The 26,757-nt window shown below is 37.3% G+C and overlaps 1 protein-coding gene across 5 annotated transcripts in view; it reads left to right on the top strand.

The window, feature by feature from the left end:
- ARHGAP6 (Rho GTPase activating protein 6) overlaps positions 1–26,757 on the top strand; it is a 322,124-nt gene that overhangs the window by 290,898 nt on the left and 4,469 nt on the right. For all 5 annotated transcript variants that reach the window (XM_051794925.1, XM_051794923.1, XM_051794928.1 and 2 more), the window contains 7 exons: positions 2,968–3,163; positions 6,181–6,236; positions 9,843–9,993; positions 11,179–11,327; positions 14,619–14,798; positions 19,444–19,541; positions 25,661–25,923. In XM_051794925.1, coding sequence (XP_051650885.1) covers positions 2,968–3,163; positions 6,181–6,236; positions 9,843–9,993; positions 11,179–11,327; positions 14,619–14,798; positions 19,444–19,541; positions 25,661–25,923 — 1,093 coding nt within the window. The remainder of the gene's footprint in view (positions 1–2,967; positions 3,164–6,180; positions 6,237–9,842; positions 9,994–11,178; positions 11,328–14,618; positions 14,799–19,443; positions 19,542–25,660; positions 25,924–26,757) is intronic.

Below are 26,757 nucleotides of genomic sequence, written 5' to 3' on the forward strand. Positions count from 1 at the left end.
TGTTTATTTTCAAGTGTAGGAAGACAAATGCTTACAAAAAAATTTAAAAATGATTCATTAGTACATGCAACTGTTACAACTGGTTTATCACACAAATGCTGCACAGACACCTGGAGTGCAGTTCTCTCTGACTTAAATGTGAGGGATTGCTTATCACCGTACCATTCACTTGTTTGCTACTGTGTCATTCACTTTGTGTATTCCAGTGAGTCTTCAAACACTCAGCTGAGACTTTCAATAAGAGATATAAAGTAATGCTGGCTGCAGAGCTCATGGTATGAGTGCTGTGGTTCTGTCTCCTCCAAGAGCTTGACAGAAATCACTGTTGCTGCATTTTCTGTGTATAATTTTTGTCCAGCGGTTGGAAGTTCAGGCCCTGGTTATCATCAAAGCACTTTCTGTGTGCCTATTGTAGAGAATTCTGACTCCCTGTTAATACTTTATATATATAATACAACCAGAATTTATTTAAGTATGAGGAGTTCAGTCATACTGCTTTACTACTGAAATAGCATAATGTATGGAATTGAAATGTTGCTCATCTTTTCAAAAGAGAAAAAACCTTCTAAAACCTTAAAAAAGTAAAATGGTAAAGAAAAGCTTCATCTGACCTTCATTGAACACCTATTCCTCTGGCCTTGATTTTCTTTTTGCTCTTTCCATCTTCTCTTTAAATTTCACTTTCCTTTGTGTTTCTGTGTGTTTAGCATAAGACTTGCCCAGCTTATTTAGATTTTGAGCTTGTCATGGGGGAGCAGGGACTGGTATCCATTATGTACACAGGTAATGCCTAGCAGATGGAACTTGTTTTTCTTCTGTTGTTGGGCACTGCAGTCCAAGTATCACTGTGTATGTGTTACTAGTCCTGGAGTAGTGGGCAGCAGTGAGCACAGTCTCCTCTGTTGTTCCTCAGCTGTCCTATAGATCTGTCTGAGCCTGAACTAATAGGTCTAGATGAGTTTGAGCTGGATCCATGGAATATGTTGGTAGTGTTTTCCTGTACACTTTGAAGTTTAACATCAGAGCTGACCTGGACTTGGTATTGCCAAGCAGTGCTGTACTTCAGTCACTGAACTTAAGGTCACTCTTCTTAAAGCTAACTCCAGTTAATCCACAAGTTTGATAAAATGCCCAAGGACAACGGTGAACTGACTGCATTTACATCTATTTTAGGGATCTGAATCCGACTTAAGTGACTCTGTGATAATAATGATTCATGAGATGAGGATGCTTTGCAGACAGGAGAGGACCAGTTAAGGCAGGGTATAAAGGAGGGCATGTGTCGTATAGGATCTGCTTGGGAGCTGCAGTGGTCAGGACATTGTTAGGATTTTCAGTGTCAATCAATTAACTTGATGTCTGGAATGCCAAACTATTAAAAACAAAATCAAAAAATCGTTCAGTTGGAATTTAACACACATGGATCCTAGCCAGAGTTTCTTGTTTGGTTTCAGGTTTTTGTTTGCTTGTTTGTTTGTTTTTGTTTCCATTTGGCAGGAAATGGTAAAGGGAATCAAGCAGATGTACTTTTGAGAGACATCAGAAATAAACGTCAAAAGTTGCATTCTAAAGGGTCTAGTAATTGTATATAAAAATGTGGGTAAAAAAAAATAAAAACTTCACTGTGCTTTATTTATATGTCTTCCATGAGTTATAAGAAACAATTATACCTGGTAAGTTAAATGTTTTTTTTTGAAAAGACATTACAAACTAGAAATTTTTAATTAATTTGAAATCTCATTGGACTTTTTATGAGTTGGAAATATTTGTAAAGTTTGGTTGGCTGGGCTGATGGAAGAAAATACTTCTAGAGCTTGAAATTCCCTTGCAGGCTGCAAGGGAATGTTCTCATATAATACACATTGAGATCTAACTAGCAGTCTATAAAATACCTGTCATCAGAACAGTGTGCTTTTAAGAAACTATAGTTTTCAGCAAAGTTTTGAGTAGGAATTTACATTTTCTTCTTTACATGACACACTGGATCCCTGTACAGTACTTTTTATGTTACTGTAAAATTTGTGCTGTGTTTTGGAAAGAAAGAAAAAACTTTACAACATATTTTTAATAGGAATAAACCCCAAAAATTTTCTTTTTGTTTTATTATTATTTGTAAGCCTATATGTCCTCTAAAATGTTTCTGCCTGATAAGTTTAATAACAGTTGAGGAAATTGGTAATTTTGAATTGACAGTAATCTTGTGGTTTGAAAAAAAAACCACTTATTTTTCAAGTGTGAACATTGAAACATGCCATAAACCTCCTACTGCTTGTACTGCTTTTTCCTTTACAGACTGCTTGAACTTCTGTGCCTTGCTGTAATCCAAACATAGCTTTCAAAGCTTTCATTGGCATTTTAATGATTTTGAAATATGAAGATACATGAAGTAGAATTATCTAAAGAATATTACCCCTCTGCTTCTCTGGTGTGTCTTTGTTCTGTGATAATGTGGGATTAATTCAAACTCCACAGCTGTATGTATTTGTGATATTAACTCTTGACTATATAGTGTATAGTTTTAAATCTGTTTGCATGAGTTTCACTGATACAATGGTCCAAGCTACAGAAGAAGTAGGGAATCAGGTTTAAAAATGTGTATTTGTCTCCATGCACATAAATATGGTACTGCTGATGTACACACACAGACAGTGATTCACCCTTGTCCTGCAGTATGTGCAGGTTTATAACAGTAAAAAGATGTGGCGAATGAGTGGAAAGCACTTAGGTTTTCCAATATCTTAATTTGTATTTCTTGTAATATGTTAAGAATAGCATTGGTACCATTGTGATTTTCCCATCCATTACACTGGTATTATAACTTCATTAATTTATAAAAACTTTGTAGCAAATTATATTTTCATATTAGTTTGTTTAAAATGCAGGTAGGCAAATTCTTTGTTAGATGAGGTCCTATGACGTTTATATTTCTCCAGCCATACTGATTATTCATATGTGTGTATTTTACAGGGTGCGATGTCTGTGGACTCTATTACAGATCTTGATGACAATCAGTCACGATTGTTGGAGGCTCTACAGCTGTCTTTGCCAGCAGAAGCCCAGAGCAAGAAAGAAAAGGCAAGAGATAAGAAACTAAGCCTGAACCCTATCTACAGGCAGGTTCCCCGGCTTGTGGATAGTTGCTGCCAGCACTTGGAAAAGCATGGTAAGAATATTTTGTTTTCCCAGGAGGGGCAGATGTATTTTTACTATAATATAAATAAATGCACATTTTAAGAAGAAACTATATGCTTCCAATTGCAAGGTCATCTTTGAAAGTTAGACACTTTCCCTCCTATTTTGCCTCTTGCTAAAGATAGTCTCACAGTATGAGACTTACTTGTCTCGTACTTAGATGATAAATTCCCTAACTAGGGCTCTGTGCTACAAGCTTGGAAACTGGCCCATAGAGTGTGGGGATGGAGATTTTCTTGGAGGTCACTCATCTTTTATTGGGGTGCTCAGCTCTGCAGGAACGACTCTTCACACTCCACAGGTTTACCTATACCTTGAGAATAAAAGTTTGAAATGTGCCAGTCAGTCTTTCTTCACAACCAGTGGATCTTATGGTGTGAGAGCTAAATGAACTGTTTATACTACAGTGCAAGACTTCTGATATTTGAAGACAGAAAAAGAAAAAATCCCATGCTAAATATATATTAAGCTTCGAGAAGCTTTTTCCTGTTCTCTACAAGGCTTGAAGTCTGACTACTCAGTTTGTCTCTGACTTGATTCCTCCTGACCAGCCTAAGGCTCAGGGCTGCTCTCTCCAAAGGGAGTTACAGACTCCTGCCAATATTCTTCTCATGTCTTCATGGTTGTCCAGACACGAACCTCCCACAGCTTTATGTAATGCAGAAACAATAGTCAGTCAAGGTATCTGTTCAGCATCTCTGCCAAACTATCTTAGTCTTGTAAAGTTTTTTAATGAGAATTGAAATAACTTGGCTGCAGCAAGACAGAGTTATCACATGGTCAGATAATAAACAAACCATAAAATAATGGTGACTGCAACACCAAATGATGCATTTGATGCCTAATTTCACCAGAAAGAAATAATTTTCTGACTCTGAATGAAAGGCTTTTGCAGATGAGGCACTGCAATTTAAACAACAATGCTGAGCTTTTACAATTTGTAATTGAAAACTATGTTGCTTACAAATATATCAAGGAACACTGCAAAAGATAGTCACTGTTAGTCTTTTACAGAGATTAGATACCATGGCTGATGAATAAGTGTTGGATGATTAAGGTTGAGATGAATGACTTGCATCCCTTTAAGCAAGGATAGCTGAGTCTGGAGAACATAAAAGTATCTGAGTCAGCCAAAAAAACCATTCAGCTGAGTATCATTTGGATATTGTGATTTTATGTCACTTGATCATCTGTGATAATTTTTTTGATCCCCTTAACCCACTGTCATAACAATGATTCTTTTCTGTACAACACTCTTTACTAAAATATTTGCTTTACATGGAAGTTTTCTCTTAAAGGAAATTTATGATGAGTTCATTGTCTAAGAGTGCACTATAGTACCCCACAACACAATAATATGATATAATTTGGGGCAAATAGTGATGTTCTTCATTTTTCAATTTAATCTGCTGTCCACAAGACAGTCATTGCGACTGAACGACTTAGGGAAATTTAAAGATTGCAAAAGATGGACATCACTGTTTGCTCACTGGGATCATAGAGGACTTCCAGTTCTAGCAAGAATCCTGTAGGAACATTATTCAAGGCTACATGATGGACCAAGTTTCTGATTCTTAAGCCTTTCTGATTTCTAAAGCCTTTAGGCTGATTTTTCAGCAACAAATCATCAGCATTTTCTGATAAATGCTTTAAATGATAATTTTGAACATTATATGACAAAAAATGGTTATGTTTTTAGCCATAAAAGCTCCTGTCCTTGTTCACCTTACCTGTCTTTCCTGGCATCATGTCTCAGAGATGTAAAGCTTGACTCCCTGTAAGAGTCAAGTGTAGAACAAATACTGTATGTCTTTGCAGGGACTGATAACCAGCCTGTGGGTTTTGCCCAATGTGTGTATCTCCATCTAGGATGATTCCCTGATAATGTCTCTAGGTTTACTAAATGGTATTCCATCAGTGTAATATTCTGTTAATCAAAGACAGAAGATCTGAAGTGATATGTCAGGTTGAGACTAAAAATAAGAAAGCAGAATCCTGTCTGAATTTCTTGATGAAAATCTGCAACTCCAAACACCATTGCAAAGTGACACATCCCTTCGTTATAAGTGTAGCTTATAGATAATTCCATCCTTTTTGCAAAAATGTATAACTCTGTAAAATTATATTAAGTATACAGCTCCTTAAGGCTCTAAAATTTCCACTCACATTGCCATTGCTAAAGGCCATGTCACCTCTAGGGTAGCATTTACTCTCAGATTTTTCTAGTCCTGTTAGTCTGCAAAGCATGTCCATTTGATAACCATGTTATTGTTTGTTTGATACTCTGGTGGTATCTACAGAGCTAGATGAAGGTTTGAACTAATTTCTTATGGAATAGCAAGCAACACCCATTTCCAAATCACTTTAAGTCTAAATGGCACACTTCTGCACTTTGCTTCTTTATAGCTTTCCCTCTGTATAAAAACTGTTCCTACCCTATAAACTGTACAACTCCCATGTAGAGTTCTTGCCTCTCATGGTCTGCCTGAGTGCCCTATTTATGTCCCTTTGAAGGAAACTCAACTTTGTCTTGACAGGCACTATAGAGCCAGTGAGTAACCCCAAACACCAACTGCTTCCTGTATCCAAAGACACAGCTCAATGCTCACACGTTTAGTTATTTTATAACCTGTTCCCTTGGATGACAGTCCTGGAAGTGCCACCTCCAAACCCTGAGCAGTGCCTCACTCTCTGCATACCTCTGTTCCTCATGCAGCAGCAGTGGCACTACCAAAATGGCATCACAAGAAATGTCACAGAGATACCATTTTGCAGATTAGGTGAGGTCCTTAAAAACCACAGTGGATGGCTTCTTAATCACAACTGAGTCTTGCCTCAGCCTGGTAAGTACAAGTTTGTAGAGAAATATGTTACTAGTTTTTTTATTATTCTTTTAAGTACACATATAGTTCAGATTGCTTGGGTTGAATGCAATTGTCAGGAGAAAATTTAATGATAAAACAGTTCTATGATGTGCTACACTTGCAGGTCTCCAGACAGTAGGAATATTCAGAGTTGGAAGCTCAAAAAAGAGAGTACGACAGGTGAGTGGATATGGATATGGTTTTCCTTCTACGATATGATTTTCCTTCCAGCTACAATACAAACAAATCCGATTCCATTTGTTGTGATTTCCTCCCTTTCCATCACCTGGTGAAATTCAGGGTTTCTGGATCAGTGACTTGTTTTTCTGATGGCTCATAACATTTCCAGTATCTTTTACATCTGGTGAAATCCTTGTCAGGTTCTCAGCAGGTTAACAGTCTGTTATGTTTTGCTCTGCAAAAGTATCACAGGGTTGGAGATCCAAACAGACCACAGTGATGAAATTTTCCAAAGGTTACACTGTAGGGAAAAAAAAAACAACTTGGCTGTTCATTTCATCTCGGAAACAGCTGAAGCTCCCAAAGTAAACTCAAACTGTAAATCTTTTTTGGAAAACTCACGGTATGAGAAAACATGCAAGTACAGAACAATTTCTTTGACCCTCAGATTGCTGCTCCTAAATGTCACCTCTCTTTTACCCGTGCTAAACTTGAAGGTCAGAGCAGGTCCTTCCAAGTCTTATTTTCAGCCAAATGATGAAAAATCAAAGGTGGTGTAAAATTAGGTTTCAGAGACAAAGTCAGAAGTGGGTGTTACCTCACCCCTAGATATTGCATTGTTATTTCCAGAAGTTGGGAATACATTGAGTTAGAGCAGTAAGAAATAGTAATTAATGTTTGTGTGATGTTTAAGGAGGGGATAAAACGTTACAGAAAAATACCCCTCCCAGGAAGTATAAGACAAAAAGCATCAAACAGAAAAAAAAGCAAAAGAAAGCTTGACTGCATCTGATCCCAGAAGTACTTTGTTGCAAAAACAGTGTAATGTTTTGTCGCTCTGTCAAGTTACCTTGAGTAGCTAAACTGAATTGATTTTGGCTGGTAGGACAGTATAGCCTGCTGGTTTGTAGCTTATTCTCTAGCAGTTTCTGTTGTTGAGTGGCTGGTGTAACACCAAACTAAAAACATTCATGGTCTGCAGAGGCAGTTGTTAGGTCAGCACTGAACTAGATAAAGTATTGAAGTTGCCTTGCAAGCTTTAATGTCAAAACATACATTATCATTTAGGGGTGAGTACAATTGCATCATACCTCTGGAAGCAGAGAGCTTCTATCATTTACTTGTGAACTAAGCTTTACTTTGAACATCAATGACTTTCACCGATTTTTCTTGTGTTTTCAAAAGGTGAGGAAATAAAAAGATTTGGGTATCTATGTGTTCTATTACACTGACTAATTTATTGAACGACATAAACTGATATATTTCATTAAAAAACAAGGAAGCATCAGCTTGGCCCTTGCAGTTACAATAATAAATGCTGTCAACATGAACACATGGGAAAGTCTGGATTCAATTAAAATTCCACTCATTTTCTGAACCATGGAAAGCCAAACCCAGGACTCAGATTTTGGTGTGCTTTTGCAGCTGTTCATTAGTTTTCCTTGTCTAGAAAGTAAGCATATTTTTGTTTTCCTTCCTTTCCCAGTTAGAAAATGTAATGTTTCCACTGTAGTTTATTGCAATAAATACATAAGGAAGAGAAAATCTAGAACAAGTGCACCTATTACAAACCTCCTCCTTCACGTTTAGTGGGGTGTAGGACAAAGATGCCTGAGCTCGTGTTGACTCAAGGTGGTAGGTCTGGTGCATTGGGATGCCAGGTACCATGTTGTGCCCAGAAACGATACAGACGCTTGAGCAGAGTGTTCTTGCCAAGGTTAGGGTGGGCAGCCCTCGATGCTGGGCCTGGTGACTTGGTGGCAGCTTCAACCCTGAGGTTGCAGAGTGACATGGCTGGAGCTCTGCTCTCCCATCCCCTCTCCCAGTATGGATGTCCTCATCTCTCATATCATAAGCTCCAGTGGATGCTGTAGTTCAACATAAGTATCTTCCAAAAGTCTGAAAGTATTCCCTCTGAGTGGAGTCTGAGAGACCTAAAGTTTAAACTTAAAAATACACACTTTAAACAACCGTGGTACCTGGGCCTGAAATGTGACCATGTCTCACCAAAGCTTATCTGATATGGTGCTGCATAGGACATCTCTATAGGCCTCATTAGATATCAGAAATGCCATATTCAAGGCTGTAACAGCAGTTTATGATTTAGACAGCTATTTGGGAAGTCTCAATTCCTGATGCAGTGCTAAGCTGTTTCCTCAGCTACTTTTGGGCAGTAAATGCAGAAGAAATCTTCTGGATTGAGGTAATTCATGGTGCTCCATGGAGATGTTCTGCATTTGCCACCAGTCTGGAGAGTAGAATCGAGCCAGGAATGAAGTCCTCAAGTTGGCACTGAAAAATCTTTGACCACAAATCAGCAGGGGGAAGCATAATACTAGATAAAGAACATATTCTGGTCTTAGTAGAATAATTATTCATTATTAGTAATGACTGATATGAATAATGTTAAAAGTAATCCTAATAAATTAGAATGGAGGCTGTGGTTTTCAGACAATACCTTTCACAGTCATTATGAAAGACAATTTCAACTGAAAACACAGGATTTTCATGCTGTATACACTCAAGATAGATTTGCACATGGTCAGGATTTGCCACAAATTATCACAGGCACATAGTTTGCTTGTGACTTAGCTTCTTTCCTCTTTTTGTTACATCTGTAATATTCCTGGTAAAGAAATCTGATACCTCAAATTTCCTTTTTTAGTAAGGTTTAGCTGTAATTACTCTCTGAGAAGATAGATTGTGATACCTCATAATGTTAGCAAAGGTATGAATTTTCTCTAGGAAATAGTTTTAAAACATCTTGACTCTTTTCAAACTGAAAAGAGAGTAAAAAGTGGAGCTGTCAACCTGAGGAAAGCATTCTGCTCTTGGTGCTGGGAAATCTCTCCAGAAGGGCAGGCTTTTATCTCTTCATAAGGTATCTTGGATGTGGGAGAGGAATTTCTTCTGCCTTTTGGAAGCATGATGCCTTTGAATTATACGGAATTTGTCTGAGGACCGTAGCTGGAAAAAAAGTAGCAATACCTTGTAATGTTAACTCCGTAATGATGATCACTTAGTGAATATAACTAAATTAAAAGGCAGAACAAGGTGTATGTGGACGAGTGCCGTGCTGTTTGAGTAAACCTGTCTGTTTGCTGCTATCCTTACGTAGAGTCTTAAATCACAAGAGAAATGTGAGTTTGGTGGATATTAACATTATCTTATTATTAACGTTTTTGTACAAAATTGTAAATGTTATGAAATGCAATTTTAGTTTTTCTAGTTCTAGGGATAATGCAGTAAGGTGGTATAAGAAAGCCTTTCTTTCAATTTTCCTTATTCTCCCTGGTTTCTGCCTTTGATATGAATCTTACATTTCTGCAAAAATTATACTTGGGCACATTTTTTCATGTAAGAGTGTCATTTATTAGCTGGAAAGAAAAAACTATATTTTATTACAGTCTAGTACAAACCTTAAGTCATGTATCATGAAATAAACAACAATTGGACATGAATTATATCTTTTACCTTACCAAAAACTAGTCATGCCCAAGCTCAAAAGTGAAAATTAGTAAATCTACTTCTTAAAAGATTTTCTATGTTGGGATGTATTAATTGGGACAGTAAGTGACTGTGGTTTTCTGTCATGTTCTTTTCCAGTTACGCGAAGAGTTTGACCGAGGCATAGATGTTGTATTAGATGAAGAGCACAGCATTCATGATGTTGCTGCTTTGTTAAAGGAATTTCTGCGTGACATGCCTGACCCGCTTCTCACCAGAGAACTTTATACACCTTTCATCAATACTGTCTGTGAGCTCTGCAGCATCTTTATTTACCAATTTTGAAAAACTAACCTGACTGAATTCTTTTATCTCTACTAATCATCTTCTTTTATTCTGTGCATTTAAGGCTTTAGCCTTGATTTGCTCCAAATATTTGTATAATGTATTATAAACAATATAGTATATTCTAATATACTATACTATATATAATATACTATACTATAATAATATAATATTGTATATAATATAAATAATATAGTATATCCTTTAGTATAAATTTACTGAGGTTTTTCCTTTGTGTTCATACCGTGTAAGTGTAATCCAGAAAACTAGAACACCAATTATTTCACTCATACATATTTTTGCATTTGTATATAGGATGTGATTCATGTTATCTATTAAAATCTGACCCTGTCATTGGTTCAGCAGTACCTGATCACAGACTCCAGTTTGAATCCCAGTATCTTAAAATTTTTAGAGCTGTTCACTGACCAAAATTCCATCCTAGCTTAAAATATTCAAGTTTCTTCATAGTTAATGGTCCTCAAAGGCATCATATTAAGTACAATGTGTTGCCTGAGTGCAGACTCTCACAAATTTAGGAAAAAGTAAAGTTGGACCCTTCAAGCTTTAGCTGCTGCCCAGTTTGTGTTCTTCAGAATCTTTCTAGCTCCCATGTGTGAGATCCTGCCTCTGTCTTGTCTTACTGGCTACCATTGAGGTTCAAGTGGTGGTGTTTGCAGAATATCCTTTATATTTCTACTTGCTTTTCCAATCTCCCAGGACCTCTGTAAGAGGCAAAATTGTAAGAAAACTGATTAAAAATGGCTATACTGAAACCTGACTTGCCAGCTACTGTATATACCAGGAGCTGTACTTAAATGAATGGAGTAAATAGAAAAGTAAGCAGAATTTTGGAGTCCAGTTGCAGCAATGGAGTGTGCAACATGGATTTTGCTCTCTTATAGAATGAGAAAAGTTCCTATGAATTTGTGAGTGAAATGTTTATCAACCAAGGCAAAAATCTCATAATAGTAGTTGTTGCACTTTTGATATTTCCTTCAAGTTTTCTCTTTTTCTTCTGACGTTCTAAGGGAAATGATCCTTAAACAAAACTATTCTTATGCCTTCCCTTGGGCTTGGAACAGTCTATTTGTTCTTCTTTTAGGTTAGTTGGAGTGATTTTCTTAGAATATATTTTTTCCCCTCTTAGTATTAGAGCCAGATGAACAGCTAAGCACCTTACAGCTTCTCATTTATCTTCTACCTCCTTGTAACTGCGATACCCTACACCGGCTGCTGCAGTTCCTCTCCACAGTAGCTGGCCATGCAGAAGACACCAGAGACAAAGATGGCCAAGAGGTAAGTCCTGATTACTTGTATCCTTTGACTTTGCTTAATTGATGGTCTGAAAAGAGATCTTGAAAGCCTTGAAACATTCACAGTGGTGGTATACCTGTGAAAGATGGGAGGCATTTAATCTACTTGCCTACACTTTTGCCATTTGGTTGTTTACTATGTTCTTAGGGCTGTGAAAGTTTAATTTTTGTATGACTTAGTCAGTAAAGCATCTACAACTTCCTTTGGTTGATTCACAGCGTAACCAACCTTGTTCTTAATGTTATTCATCTAACCTTCTTTTATCCTATTATGTTCTATGGAAAAAGTACTCAGAAGAGGTCAGGCATGCAAGAATATGCTTTTTCATTCTCTTTTTGTTCTCTGTTGTTACTTTCTTATATGACCTTTGGACACAGCAGTTCACTTCTTAGTTCCTTTAGCTTCCTAAGTAGTGAAAAATAAAAAACAAAGGACAGGAACTCCAGCTGTATCCTTTCAACTGACAGACCTCATCACTAGTTGGAGTCAGGGTGTTCATCTTTGCCTGTTTTCCTTCTGGCCTCCTTACTGTTGCAGTCCGGACCAAATTCAGTGGAGAGGTTGGTGTGCACTAACCCCACAGATACAAGAATACCTGTAGCAGTGGGGCTGAGCTGCACTTCAGAGCTTCACACGTCTGCATCTGTGCCCCTTCACACTAGAGAAGACCTGAAAATCCAGGCTTCCCATTTTCTACCAGGAAAAGACTTGGACTAGTAGACTGCTCTGCAAAAGGTGACAACTCTGTTAACTTTGAGTGGAATGGATACAGTCTGTCACTGCTTAACAGAACTGAACTGGTTTATCTGTGGGATGGACTTCTCTGTCCTCTGAACTGCAGCAGAATCTACTTCTGAGGTTACTTCTAAGACTCTTCTGAAACTCCTGGAGAATTTTGTCTTCCAGATGGAAAATCCTACTGATTTCATCAAATTTGGACACCTTTTGCAGTTGTCTGGTTTTAACAATTGGCCCTTTGAGACTAAGTTTTTCCTAATTTCTGCCTCAAGTCCTAACTTCCAGTGTGCTGCATGTGACTTCTAGACCTATTTCACTTTTAAATTCACTTTAAATAGTATTATTTTTGTTCTTAGCAAGGAGTTGGTGAAAAACTACACCACTATGATGGAAAGCACTTAGAAAGAGCAGCTTGTAACAGTTTTACTGTGCTTGAAAACATGTATAAGCCAGCTAAGGTCATGGTCCCCTTGGTCCTGCAAAAAGTTCTTTGTTGGTTCAGGAATGTACCCAAGAGGATCTTATTGCAGGGCTAGGAGGTCCTGCTTAAGAGAGTTGAGTTGGCCCAACAGTTGTATTAAAGGCATTTTCATTCCACTTAACAGTACATCAGCTCTGCCACAGGTATTTTGGCAAGGCAGATTTATGTAAGCTCTCTTGCCAGTATTGTAAGCATCAGGAATATTATGTGCAAATGGATACCTTTTATAGATAATACAGTATTCTGCTCACAGTTATTTAAGCCATTTATGAATAATTAAAAAATTAAGTGAATAAAGGCATACAGGGCAAGAGAGAGTATTTTATCAGACTGTTTGCTATCACTGGAAGGAAAACAGCCAAGCATTGGCACACAGGACCTTGTCATGATTTCTTTCAAAAACCCTTCTCTCACAAAGATGAAGATGGATGACTAACTGTATTAAAATTACTCATTCAGTTCATTTCAGTGGATATGTTTACAACATTTTTAAGGGATGCCCTGAGGCTGCCCCTAAGAAAAGACTCACTATTTGTATAAACAGCCTGCACATGCAGATCCAGGCACAGCCAGAGGCTACCCCTGGCACACTGGAGGCACCACATGCCTCTGCATCCTTGGTGACTTGAAACTCAGAGAGAGTTTAAAAAGCAGGTCACCCGAAAAACAGCTGGGTGCATGGTGGTGTGCAAATAAGGGAGTGTGCTGTTCTCACAGTCATGCTGGGATGAGTCTCTGAACAAAGAGCCAACATGTTTGCTACGACTGCCCATCCACCTACTTAGTGCAGATGTCTCTCCAACAGTACACAGTGGTCTCACCAGTAAAAGGAAAAACTGTTTTTTACCGTCAGCTCTGTGCTGTCTAGTTGAGCTCTGTAAAAGATAAACCAGGTATAGTCAGTGCACAGTTGTAAGTTTAACTGGAGTATTCAGTAAATGACCAACTACAAAAAAAATTTTAAAATACTGCTTCGAGAAGATCCATTTTGTATCACTCATTCCTTGGAATTCCATTACTGCCTCTTTTTGGTGCCTCTTCATATCCTTTTGTAAAATTGTTCGTTCAAGTGTAATTGAAACAAATGAAAAATAACTCTCATGATTTTTTTTTTTTTATAATCCTGCAAGAAGTACTGGTACAATGGCCGAAATTCACTTACAGTCTTCACTGTTGGCATTTTCTTCTGCATTCAAAGAGTAGCAACCAAGGGGAGGGGTAGACAGAGAGAAGAAGAACATGATCCCAACTTTTTGCTCTGTTGAAAGAAGAGAAGGGAAAAAAAGTAGTGTAATTACAAATATAACAATGAAATTTTTGATATAATAATGTATGCCATATTTTTCAATCATTCTTGTCTAGTGTAGTATATATTCCTAGCCTTCTGCTTCCTCAAAATTCAGGTTACTATTGCTTTTTTGAGCATAGATCTATAAAAGCAGGAAGAAAGGTAAAAATAGAACAAACCAAAAAATTCACCCAACAAGTAAACATTTGTCATGTTCTAACAAACAAGCAAAAATGCAGGCAAATACTAGTAAAAATAACGAACCTGTTCCTTAGTTATCTAAAGTGTTTAAACATGGAAGAGTATCACTGTATAGGTTTCAAATCATGAGTGCTATTTGAGAAAGGTAGGAGTTTTCAGTATTTGGTCCTAAGAGATGATAACGTGTTGGGATGGTGAAGTAGGAGGGAGGTTTCTCTGAGTTCAGAAGTATGCCACTGTCGAGCTTCCAGGGAACTAAGGGCAGGAAGTACTTCCACCTTCTACTCCTCCAGTTAATTTAAAAATATATCCTGAATACCCACAGTACTTGTTGCAGAGATGTTCAAACAAGGTGTTTCAAGATTTCTAAAAATTGTTCATTTTTTATTTGACTTAGTGCTAGGTTTTGGTTTTGATGAGTGAAACGTCTGTGAAAATAAGGAAGAGAGTGTGTGTGGTTTTATGTGGGTGTGTAGGGGTTCGAGTGTGTGTAGATATGTGTATATACATGTCTGTATACATCACACCCTGTGAGACTCCACCTCATCTATATTCTGTTTTCTAGATTACTGGGAACAAAATGACATCACTTAACCTGGCTACCATCTTTGGCCCTAACCTGTTGCACAAGCAGAAATCTACAGACAAGGAATTCTCCGTTCAGAGCTCAGCTCGAGCTGAAGAGAGTACTGCTATCATAGCTGTCGTACAAAAGATGATTGAAAACTATGAAGCCCTTTTCATGGTAGGTGGATATTTTTTCATATTACTCCTATACATTTTTAAGATAAGAGAGAGAATACCTGGTTGGTCTTAAAGTAGACGAGATGAAATAAACTGTAGAAACTGCATTACATTAGGATCAATTAGTATTGGTAAAAAAAAAAGTAGTCTTCTATCAAGGAGAATGATTTGCAGTAAGTAAAAGTATTAAAAATGTGTACTTACATCTTGCCCAGAATGATTTCTGTGTAATTAAGGGTATATTCCTTAGATTTCTGTCTGTGGAAATGATGGGGTTGGCTATTCAGCTGTATACTAAGCAATGCATGGACAAGACTGAAAATGACCTTTCACATATCAGCTTTGGAAGTCAGGAAACCAGTTTTTCTGCAGGGATTAAGAGATCCTCGGTTAATTTAAGAAACAGAGACTTTTTTTGTTGCTTGGATGAAGAGGAAGGACAAAGCTTTCTCATTTTTCAGTTGGATAAGAGGAGTAAAACATAAATCTGTGTAGTTCCTGAGTTCCCTTCTGTTCTCTTGCTGAAGCAAGGAAGTTCTTCATAAGAAGGCTAATGGCCTTGGATTTGGACATGTTGTTTACTTAAGATGCAGCTTAGTTAAATCACATTCCTAATGCCTAGCAGTTACCTGGACAGTTAATTCTGTGGCTTTACCTTGTGCTCTTTTTGTGTACAAAATTATAGGCTACCTCAGTATGACTTGTGCCTGAGAGGGCCCTGCTCTGGGGTAACAAAGGCCAGTCAGACCTGTGTGCACTATCCCGTCTTCATTTTAATAAACATACACATCCTAACACAACCAGTAGTCTTGAAAAAGTGGAAATAGCTTTGGTTGTTATGTCCTGAAACTAAGCAGCACAGTATGTTACACTGAGGAGATAAGTTCCCAAAGCAGAAAGAAGAACACTCTGAAAACCTCCTTTAGTGCTTCAGCAAAGCTGAGTGCTGGAGAGCTTGTTGGAAGAAGATGGAGAAGCCTGAACTGTGGGCTGATGGCCATGTAGTACTGTAAGGGGAAGGTGTCTATCAGATTTCAACAGGAAGAAGAGCATGAGAAGCCGTCATGAGCCCTGCCTATCAATCTTAGCCTCAGATGAACTTCTTTGTGGTTTTCCTTGCATATATTTTTATTCTTGTATCATTGAGGCACGGTCTTTTTTTCTTTTCTTTTTTAATGCTTTTCACAGTTTAGGGAAATGTTAGGTGCTATTTTTCCTTCAACATCAGGAAAAGAAAGTGACAGAACTGCACTCATGGATGAAGGTCTGCTGGCCTAGAGTGGGGATGACACTATCAAGTTTAAAATAATACTTGAATAAGAATACTTGCAATACTTGAAGATTTCTTCAAGTTTCTCTTCAAGAACTTCTTACAGCACAGACACATCTCAGTACATAATACTTAGGCACACATTCCAACTTTCACTCTGGAAAGGGTGGGGCTAAGGTTAGACTAACCTACATATGGACTCTTTTAATTCTGACAGATTTTTTCCTCTATCTCTTCAGCACTTGCACTTTCATCTGAAGGTTAAACAAAGTGTGGGAAAAAAGTTTTCTTTTGTTTTCCAGAACAACTTTTACTGTTTATACTTGACATTTATGCTACTAAAAAAAGAAAAACATCTGGACTTAAGCATTCAGCTACAGCTGTAACATAGTGTATTTCTACTAAGGTGCTTTTGTGTTTGGTTTTCTTTTTTTCTTTTTTTTTTTTTCTTCTTTCTGTTACTGTTATATATGGGGAGGTTATAAAACTGTGATTGGCTTCAGCATTGAAATTGGAACAACATTTGTGAACCAAAACCTAGGAAACCGGGATGTGTTGGGGTACCCAGACCACAATATCAGAATGATTCTAACATATTAGTGGTCAGGGAGGTTCTGTTTGTCAGAACAACCCATGATACTGAGCACTGTTTTTACTAAGCAACTATCAGTAACATCAATATGGAATAAGAAATGTGGATTTCTTATAGAAGATGGAATCTAACCTTTCTTCAGATGTCAGTGATGATAAGATCTTTCATATCCAATTCTTCCATTTCAGTGAAACTTAGGGATACATTAAAATGTTTTATGGAAATGTATAAAGGACTGTTCTTTGCCAGTCTCTGAACTATGTCCAGCAGCTCAATGCAAGGAGGCACAACTCAACCACCCTTCATCTTTTTGGCTTTGACTCAGCATGGAGGATAGAGAACAGCAGCTTGGTCATGCATTTTCATCTCCTAGCACCCAAACCCAGCCCTGCTGCAAAGAAGCACTACATAGTGATGAAATTTCTTATTTTTACTGTTAGGGGCTACTGTAGCCTCCTCACTGCGGAGAAAGGCACACACTGCCTTTCTGTGCCACATCAGTAGGAGGGAACAGCACAAAGGAGACACTTCAAGGGTCTCTCCACCTTTTGTGTCTCAACAGCTATGACTCTCATAATAGCACCCAGCACCAAACATCAGAATATCTACTGTACTGGAGTCCTGACAACTCTGATACATCCTTGTATGTTCTCAATTGCTGTTATTTCAGCAGTGCCTTGGCTTCTCTTCTGTCCCCAAATTTCAGGTTCTCATCCATCTACTCAGACACAACTGCCAGTTAAACAATTAATTCAGTAATAGTTATCGTGACATCTTCCTGAGATACTAGTATTGTAGTTCTCTATAACTGTAAATTTATAATTACATGCATATCATGTCTACACTTACCAAATTACTTAAGTAAACTGAAGAAAATTGCTGCACAGGAGCAATAAAACCCAGTAGAAAGCTAGCAAAGAGACCATCAGTACAAATCCAGTTGAAGATTCATTCATTAATGTGTCCTCATTCATTCAGATGGAAGCCCTATAACTCAATAGAACTGTTAAGTTTGGGTTTCTGTCGGAACTGAAATTCTAGCTGGAACTGTTTCAGAATCATTTCGATGGAATGAAAGATTGATTTTTTTTTTTAATAATGAAAAACATATTTTTATTTTACTGACAAAATCTTCTCAGTAGATTCTTGCAAGTTACTTGGTATATAACTGAATAGTAAGTTTCAGACAGAAAGATGTAGATTCTGTTTTACCCTTAAACTTTATCTGGAGTTTATTCTACAGTATAGAAGGGCTGTCTAAATGAAGGAGTTACAGCACACTAGGTTTCCAAAAATATATTCCTATAAAGATAAAATAATTTATTTAAAGACTAGTATATCAGAGACCATCAGTAAGATATTTTTCCAGGTTAGAGACTGAATACAAATTTTAAAAAATGAGTGTGTGGTTACACAAGTTTCTCATAGAGATTGTGGATCAATTTGAATTAAATTACGCATATCTTCATTTGTTTTCTAATTATTTCCTTATTTAAAGAAGTAGACCTTTTCTGTAACTTGATTCCCTAAATACCTCCCAAACTGAGGTATTCCTCTGGGCAATCTGTTAGTAATTCCTGTTTCTCAGGAAATGTCAGGGAGAACAAGTGGCCCATGCAGTGTGACTTGAAGGTCAAGATATTCAGGCCCTGACAAGTTGCATCCAAAACCAGTTGATGACCTCTTGCTGGGATTGTCTTGTCTCCAGTTCTATCTGTCATGAGTGAACCTGGGCTGTTAGTTCAAGTTTTTTGGATGGTTTCATCTGTTTCATTGTTTTGAAGTTCAAGTTGAATGTTCCACTGTGATGTAGACATACTCACTTAAGGATTGATAAGACTCCTGAAAAGTGCAGTTGGAAGCACAAAATTTACTTGTGCAGATTTTGGGGGGCCATTTCTGCTACGTGCCCAGGAGACATTGCTGTATCCTGCATCTGCTGAAACTATCAAGGATTTTGAAGGTTCACCTCCATACAAAGTGCAAAGAGAAGGTTAACAAATCAGAAGGTCAGACTCAAAGAAGGTGACACAAATTCCAGCTGAGCCTGTTGCTCAGAGTGCCTGGAGATCTAGCAGGACCCACTTGTAAGCCTGAGTTATGGACAGGTGAATTCTGTAATTATTCAAGGTCTTATTGAGCATAAGCAGGAATTTAAATGCTTCTAAGATCTCAGGATTTGGCTATATGGATACCTGAACATTAAATATTTATAAGGCTTCATTTAGAAAAATGCTGACCTTTGGCAGCCCTCATTGAAATGAAGCAACTGAAGATCTTCATAGATAGAACAATTACTGTGAAATTTCCGTAAGAGAAGGACATAAATAAGTCAAATGCGATGGAATATATGAAGAAACATTCTCCTTCTGTTGTAATTACATTTCACATTGTTTCTAGAAGAAGAGAAGTACAGTTCCTTGGAATGGAGATTTGTAAATGTCAATGTCCACAGATCTTTCAATAGGGATGTAAGGTGAGGACCTTCAACTGAAGCTTTTGAGATTGTGATACATGAGTAATCCCACTGTTATTACCAGGTGTAAAAGCCAACTGGATACCAACTGTATTCAACAGTAATCAGCATTTAACATTGTGCAAAGTGATCCTTAGTCCTACTTTATCTTTTTTTACATGAAATTTCTCTTTTAAGTGGAGGCTTTTGAATATTTTATGTACTCTCTGTAAACATATTGTGCTTGGTCTTTTAGATTAAGCATAGTACCAAAATTGCTGGTGAAAGGATATTAATCTCCAGCTGAGTATTTTTTGATGTCTTCATAGGTTTCCCCTGATCTACAGAATGAAGTGCTTATCAGCTTATTAGAGACTGACCCAGATGTTGTGGACTATTTGTTGAGGAGGAAAGCTTCCCAGTCATCGTGAGTAATCTGTTTTTTTATCATCCCTGTTTCTGCTGGGAATTTCTATCTCCCACTGGAAGTGTTCAAAAGGTTCCAGTTTTCCACAGCTCTTCTGCACTGTCTACAGTGGTGTAGAACTACTCTCCCCATTACGCAGACTCTGCCAAAGAAATTATGACTCTTGTACAGTGTTTTCTAAAGACAAAACCTGTTTCCCAGTTCTGAGGAAAGATTGTGTTCTACTGCAGAGAACAGAGTGACATGTACATAAGAATATTCAGTGCACTATTACCTGACAGGATGTATTTTAGTGATCTGCTGGTTTATGTCTTGGGTTTGTTGTAGTCTTCAGTAACAGGAGGCGTTATTCCACTATCCTTGAAACACACTCTGGAGTGCCTTAATACCATCCTGGTGAGCTGCTTGACCAGTTTGTCGTTCTTTTCCTATCATATACACATAGGACATTGTAAACAAATCAACTGCCACAACAGCACGTTTATGGAGACTCTTTGGATATTATTTAATTGTATGCTTTGTGAAAGATCTGAAGAGAAAAATCCCACACCGATCACTCTTGCAGTTATGATATATATCATATTGTGACTTTGTGTATGGTGTATATATGCCTGCACCCTTGTGCCTTAATGCTATGAGTTTGTACATTCATTTTAACAGGATTCCTGGCTTCCTCATGGGACCACACAGTCATTGTCTTTATTCTAGTGAATACCAATATGTCAGACCCAAAAATCACAAAATTTGACAGACTTGCTGTAAGGGATTTTTAAGAGATTTCCTAGACTCTAAACTCTCTAGGACAGATTGGACTTTGTCTTCCTGTATTTGTGGAAAGTGCCTAGTGCATTCAGAATATAATTAAATCAAATTTGTACAGTCAGTTAGCGATAATTTTTTTTTCTCTCCCTCTGAACATTGTATAGTTGGAGGTAATATAATAGTGTGCCTGGCTTTAAAGGAAGAGGTATACAAGAAATAGTTAAGTTTTAAACACCTAGGGGGAAAAGCTTTCTTCAGTTATAAAATTTGGAAATCAAAATCTATGCGGAATGTATTGTGTTATAAAGGATTTTATTAGTTTGCTAACTTAACCACATGAACAGATAACATACAGTAGGAAATTTTCTCTATGTGAAATAATTTCAGCTAGTTTGTCTAACTGACAAGTAAACATGTGTGTATTTAGATCACGATAAGTACAAGATAGTTTACAAGTACATTAACTGTCTTTTACACTTGTTTCACATTTGCCACGAGCCAGGATTACAATTAGGAGAGACTGCAAATCACATGATATAAGGTAAAGTCTGTAGAGACTTCTATTTTTAAGCCCTCAGTTTGGAATGATCATATTATTTCTAACTCAAGCTAATGCAAACCTTCATGCTGGATTTCAATGTCTATATAATAAAAAGACGTAAAATTGTGTCTCACGTGTGACTACACATACCAATTGAGCATAAATTAGTCACAAATCATTGTGGATGTAACAGGTTACTGTTAGATCCTGTTTCCTTAATTGACCTTTCCTTGAGCTTCCTTACCTTTAGCCAGCATGCACAGTTATAGGATAAAATGGATTTATTGTCGAAAGGTGGTCACAACTGACAAAAGGCATTTTGTAAGGAAAGGTTCTGAAACCAAATAGGAACGTATAGCTTCATTGGTACTAATTTATTGTGTTTTCAGTAATGGGCAGATAAATATCACTGAGATAGGAAAAACTTACTATCTGTCATTTTTCTTCTACTCTGCTATCATGTAAGTGATTTATTTTTAATGTTAATGAGATATGTTTTCACTGTGATTGCAACTTCTTGGTTAAGATATTCCAGGCAATTAGAGGGAATGTTGCTTAAGTGTTATTGCTAGGAGTGTGATGCTCTTAAGAGATGAATCTATTTCAGAGCATAATCTCAATTTTGAAGCTACATATTTGTTGCTTATTTTTCCAATAAGAAATGTGAGGCAGTAGACAACAAGGAGATGTTTGTCTTGATTTCATAAAAATGAGACTTCAAAATGCATCCTTACTGCTCTTGGAAATTGCCTGGCCACTTACTCAAGATCCAAATGTGGATCTGTGGAACAGAAAAGTTTGCATATTTTTGAGACAGTCTTCCTCAGAAGAGCTAGTTGGCTGCATATAGTAGAGTATAGAATGAGCTTCAAGACTTTAATGTCACGTTAATTGCTTTGACAGTCCTGCTTCTGCACTTGCCCTCACATTTCTGCTTTTGCTGTCATTATAAATACTTTCTTGGCTCTGGTCTAACAGAGAAGACACAGTCTCTTTTCCTCCCCAGAGAGGACAAATCAGATATTTCTCATCTTTTAGTTCTCTTAAGAGCTGAGCATTGTGAACCGTGTGTCAGGGAATTTTTGAGAGTTGTTCATGGTAAAGTGCTAATTACAAATGGCAGCAATTGTGAAGTGTGCTTTTGTGGATGACTCCCCAATTTTTTGTATATTGGCTTGATGACAATGGAATTTGGGGTTTACAGCTGTAAGATGAAACATCTTTAAACTAAAGAAAAATAAAATCTATTTCTTATGATTATTTATTGCTTATAATGGTTAGTAGTCCTTTTAGAGTAAATGAGTTTCAAAGTTACAGAATTTTTTTATGTTTTTGGATTATGATGATGGGTTTTAATCCATCTTGACCTGTGGCACAAAGATGAAGCCATAGGTCATACAGTATGTGTAAATGCAGTTTTCAAAACTGCAGAGGCTCTGTGAATCATGGAGTCCTTTACCCTGTTACAGTAGCGACCACATCATAATCCCATAGTAATCTGTTTTGTTGGTGGCACCTGTGTTGCTCAAATATGTGTGGAAATTACTGTGTGCTGCCAAGCACACAAGCAAATCCATATGATTTGCCTCTTGAAGGCATAATTGTTTTCCCACTCAGAAGCTTTAAGGTATAGCAGAAAAGGGGTTCTGCCAGAAACAGAAAGGGATTTCTGTTTTGATAACTTTGATGCTAGTAGAAAAGTAGGAATATCCCCAGTAGAAGTAAGTATTACTATTAACATTTTGCCAGTTTATCCATACAAGTAGACTCTGGTGACTAGCATAAATTCATAGAAGGATGCCTGTTGGTTTGGAATCTGAAATCATATTTTTGAACTTATGTGGCATAGGTTGATTTTGCAGCTTTCAAACCTTTCCATTTGTACTTAACCACTTTTTAAATATTTTCCTTAACATAGTTCATAACCACTGGAAAATACTTTACATGCCTTCCCGTTTCTCACATTTGATTGCACAGAATCATCTATTTATTCTCTGTGGGGGCCATAATCTACCCTTCTTCACAAACTGCATATAAACAAGTGGGTATCTTGCTAAGTTTGCTTCCTAATTTAGTTTTTCCCTGGTGTATGGGTAAAGAATCTCACTATCCAAGGGAAGAAGAATTTTGAATTTTAGTAAACATCTGTTTGCTAATGAACTCAAACAATAAAGCAAACAGATGCAAAAGTTTTGTTTTATGGAATTCGTGAGAATTTGTTCTTTGCAAAGATACAAACTGAAGTCTTTTGCAAGTTGTGTTTTATTTTGTTCATGAAGAGCATAGCAAATGTATGACTTCAATTTCCAGCTTTAAAGTACTCAATCCATTTTGATGATTTTTTTGTAGTAAGATTGACAGAATCCACAGGCACATCCTTTGATTTTTAAAGCTATTTTTTCTAAACAAATTTGAAAGTTATTATATATATATATATATATATATACACATGCATATATATATATATATATACACACACACACATATATAAAATAGCATGGTCTTACCAGCAGAAACTTTAAATCAGTTTAGAAACTTGAACGTTTGAATCTTTTGAAAGACTTGAAAGTTTCCATTCAGGTAAATTTTTAGCAGGAACTCTGTCTTGAGAAGAGATAGACTATAACAGATCATTCAAGGTAAGACATGAAATCAGTGTTTCACAAAGCTCAAATTTATGTTCCCACATTCTTTCATTTCCATTTCTGTTTCCTTTCTTCCTTGTGTTACCTTGCCATGGCTGAGTGGTGGCTTACCTCTGTCTTTGCCCTATGCAGTACAGTTAGGTTTTGGTGCTGCAAAGATTTAGATGTGATAAGCCTTTTTGGTGTCACCAGTAGTGTCACCAGTTAGTGCTAAGTATGTCTGTAAGTTGGCAGGGTGAGCTTTAGATGACATTCGGTCTAGAAAGCTGGAGAGAAAGACATTTGGTCATAGGAAACCTATAGATTCTAACAGTTCTCCCCTTTTCTAAGAGGTCTTTCTAGTTCTTAAGTTCCCAAGATTTAAATCTCATATCACTGTGCAAGAGTTTTTTAGAACTTAGGAGGGCAAAAAAAGGGAAAAAAGGTTTGTAATAGAATTATACATACTTAAAATACAATAATTCCTCAGTGTGTGGTTGTTTATCAATTAATTTGTGTTGGACTCATCTTTTTTTTTTTTTTATTAAATTAAATTAATCTTTTTTTTAAATTAAATTAATGACTCCTCAACATTAACACACTGGGAAGCCTGGAACAGAGCTACTTAGCCAAATGGCAGTTCTATTTGTTTGAGTAAGCCCCAGTTAAAGTTCAGGATAGGATCAGTTCAGTGATGGTTTTCTCACTGAGAGTTAGTGAGGAGTAACCTTATTTAATTAATTCCCAACGCTTTATGGTTTGTTTTATACTGAAAAAAATGAATATTGACTAACATAATAATCATGCTGTTGAGTGTATATATTTTATTTTTTTTTGACATACAATGTGTAAATTGGCCAGGTGAAAAAAACCAGCTTGAAAGTTAAGTTTTGTCATTATTTCTGTATTAATATTTAATGTTTTGTGGCTAGCTGTGTGTTTTCTTTATTTCTGCAGTTTTATTTCATTTGTCTGGAAACAGGGTTATTGTTCCATAACGAGAAATGAGTTTTGGCTGCTCACACAGTTAAAGCTGTCTTTGGATTTGACTCTGAGAAGGGCTGAGCATTTTCAGACATTTACAAGAATGAGCCTCTGTTGTATCACATTTAATTAGAACAGATACTAACAAGAGGTCACAGAGAAGTGTTTGACTCAAGAGAAGGAAAAGATGATAAAAAACAAAGGTTCAGAGAAATTAAAAATGAGTAAGAGAAATATTAATTAGAGAATTAGGGAAAAATAGGGAAAAAAGTTATGTTTGTTTACAGAGTATTTCTACATATTCTTTGTGATGTTCAGTGACTCACAGTGACTCACAGCTTGCCTCCTGTTCTGTGTAGTAAACTGTGACAGTTCAAGAAATCTCCCTCAATGTTCCCAACACATTTCAAAAATTAGTTGTCTCTCTGAGCCTTGGCTGTACTTTGTCAGGGGCTTTGTTTGCCTTTCTTTGTCCAAATTAAATGCAGTTGCTGATGTAAAGGTGAAAAGGTAAAATAAATTGTAGAAGGTATCAGGAGAGCCAGTTGCTTGTTGCTGCAGTCATAAGTACGGTAGATACATCTATTTGTCCCCTGTAGAATATTTACCTTCTGATGTGTCTAGAAGAAAGTCATTCTCATACATGAGAGGTGAGCTGAGTGCTTGATTTCACTGACTATGCAAAACTTCACAACAGAAGAAATTATTTTAGCATACTGCTTAGCATCAAATTAATCTTCCCTATCGTGCCCTCAGCTTTACTGCTATAACAAGCTAAATTGTCAAGGTAACATAAGGAATTGATTCACTGCTTAGTTTCCTGTGGTTTACTGTACAGTTGTGTGGGGTTTTTTTTGTTCTCAACGGCAACATCCTTTGAGTTTGAGTGGCCTCTGCTGGCCATTTCATGACAAAAGTTTTACTCATGGAAAATCCACCTCTGTAACTGCTTCTGAAGGGTTTTCATTTCAGCAGCTGTGACCATTCTCATGTATTTGATTTTATCTGTATCATCATAGAATGGTTTGCGTTGGAAGGGATCTTAAACATCACCTATTTCCAAACCCCTTGCCTTGGGCAGGGACACCTTTTGCTAGACCAGGTTGCTCAGAGCCCCATTCAACCTGGTCTTGATGTTAAACTGCGCTTCTAGCTGTGAACATAAAGCATTTTTTATTAATAGTAGTTTGTTTATCAAAATTTATCAGGAGCCCTGAGATGATGCGGTCAGAAGGTTCCTACTCCGCAGGAGAAAGACATTCTTCCACAGACTCCAACAAAGCTTCAAGTGGCGATGTCTCCCCATATGACAACAACTCCCCAGTACTGTCTGAGCGCTCGCTGCTGGCATCGCAAGAAGAAGTTGCTCGCAGCCCAGATAAGCTGTACAAGGTACCTGAGCAGTGCATGCTGGTTGGACACTTGCAGCCTAAGCCAAAGGAGAATTCTTCTGCATCACAGGCTGGAAAAGGTATAGTGCCTCCTGCTCATGTTCCTCCTCCTCAGTGACTGATGGGGATTTCTGAAGTAATTGAAAAGTGCTGGGTTTGGATTATCAGCTACCATGATTGGAGGAGCCATCATGTAAATAGCCTTACAAAAAAATGGCAGACCAACATCCTTTTTTTTTGTGTTGAGCCCAAAGGGTCTGTGCTGAGTCCTCCCCATTAACTCAGCCAAGTGTCAGGGATGCTCTTGGTATAGCACTTCTCAAAACTTGGAGCTGTTTTTAGGAAAGTAGAACTATGTATGTCCTGCTTTTCAGCCTGTGACAGCATGGCAAAGTCTATTCCTGATCTGTGGGACTGTAATGCCTGCAAGGTTATGGTCCAGACTGGAAAAATCTGAGACTTCAAGCTACAGATTTTCTCCAACTGTAAAGATTTACCTCAACACCCTCTCACTGGAGACCATAGCCGAGCTGCACAGCTTTACATCTGCAGCCAATTACACACCAAGCAATACTAGTGCAGGGATCCATAATTTCTGTAGCTACTTAGGGAGTGCATACCTGAATGATTTCTTTGGTAAAGAACTGGGGTTTAGTCTAATAGCTCACCAGCACTTCAAGATGCTTTTCCTATAAAAATATGTATTAAAAAAATTGTCATCCATGAAATTCATGCTTAGTGAGCCAGACATAAAGAACTTTCAATGCTTAGGGATGCACATAACTGTTTGGTGGTATTTTTGAAACGGTTTCATTTCAGAGGTACTAGTTAGGCACTTCCCTTGGGAATTAATGGGATTTACACTAATATCTCAATTATATGCTTTATAAATGCCAGTGGGCATTTATCTTTCA

Source organism: Manacus candei, unplaced genomic scaffold, assembly GCF_025592945.1.
Source record: "Manacus candei isolate 608988 ecotype Guabito, Panama unplaced genomic scaffold, ASM2559294v1 h1tg000041l, whole genome shotgun sequence".
Lineage (NCBI taxonomy): Eukaryota > Metazoa > Chordata > Aves > Passeriformes > Pipridae > Manacus > Manacus candei.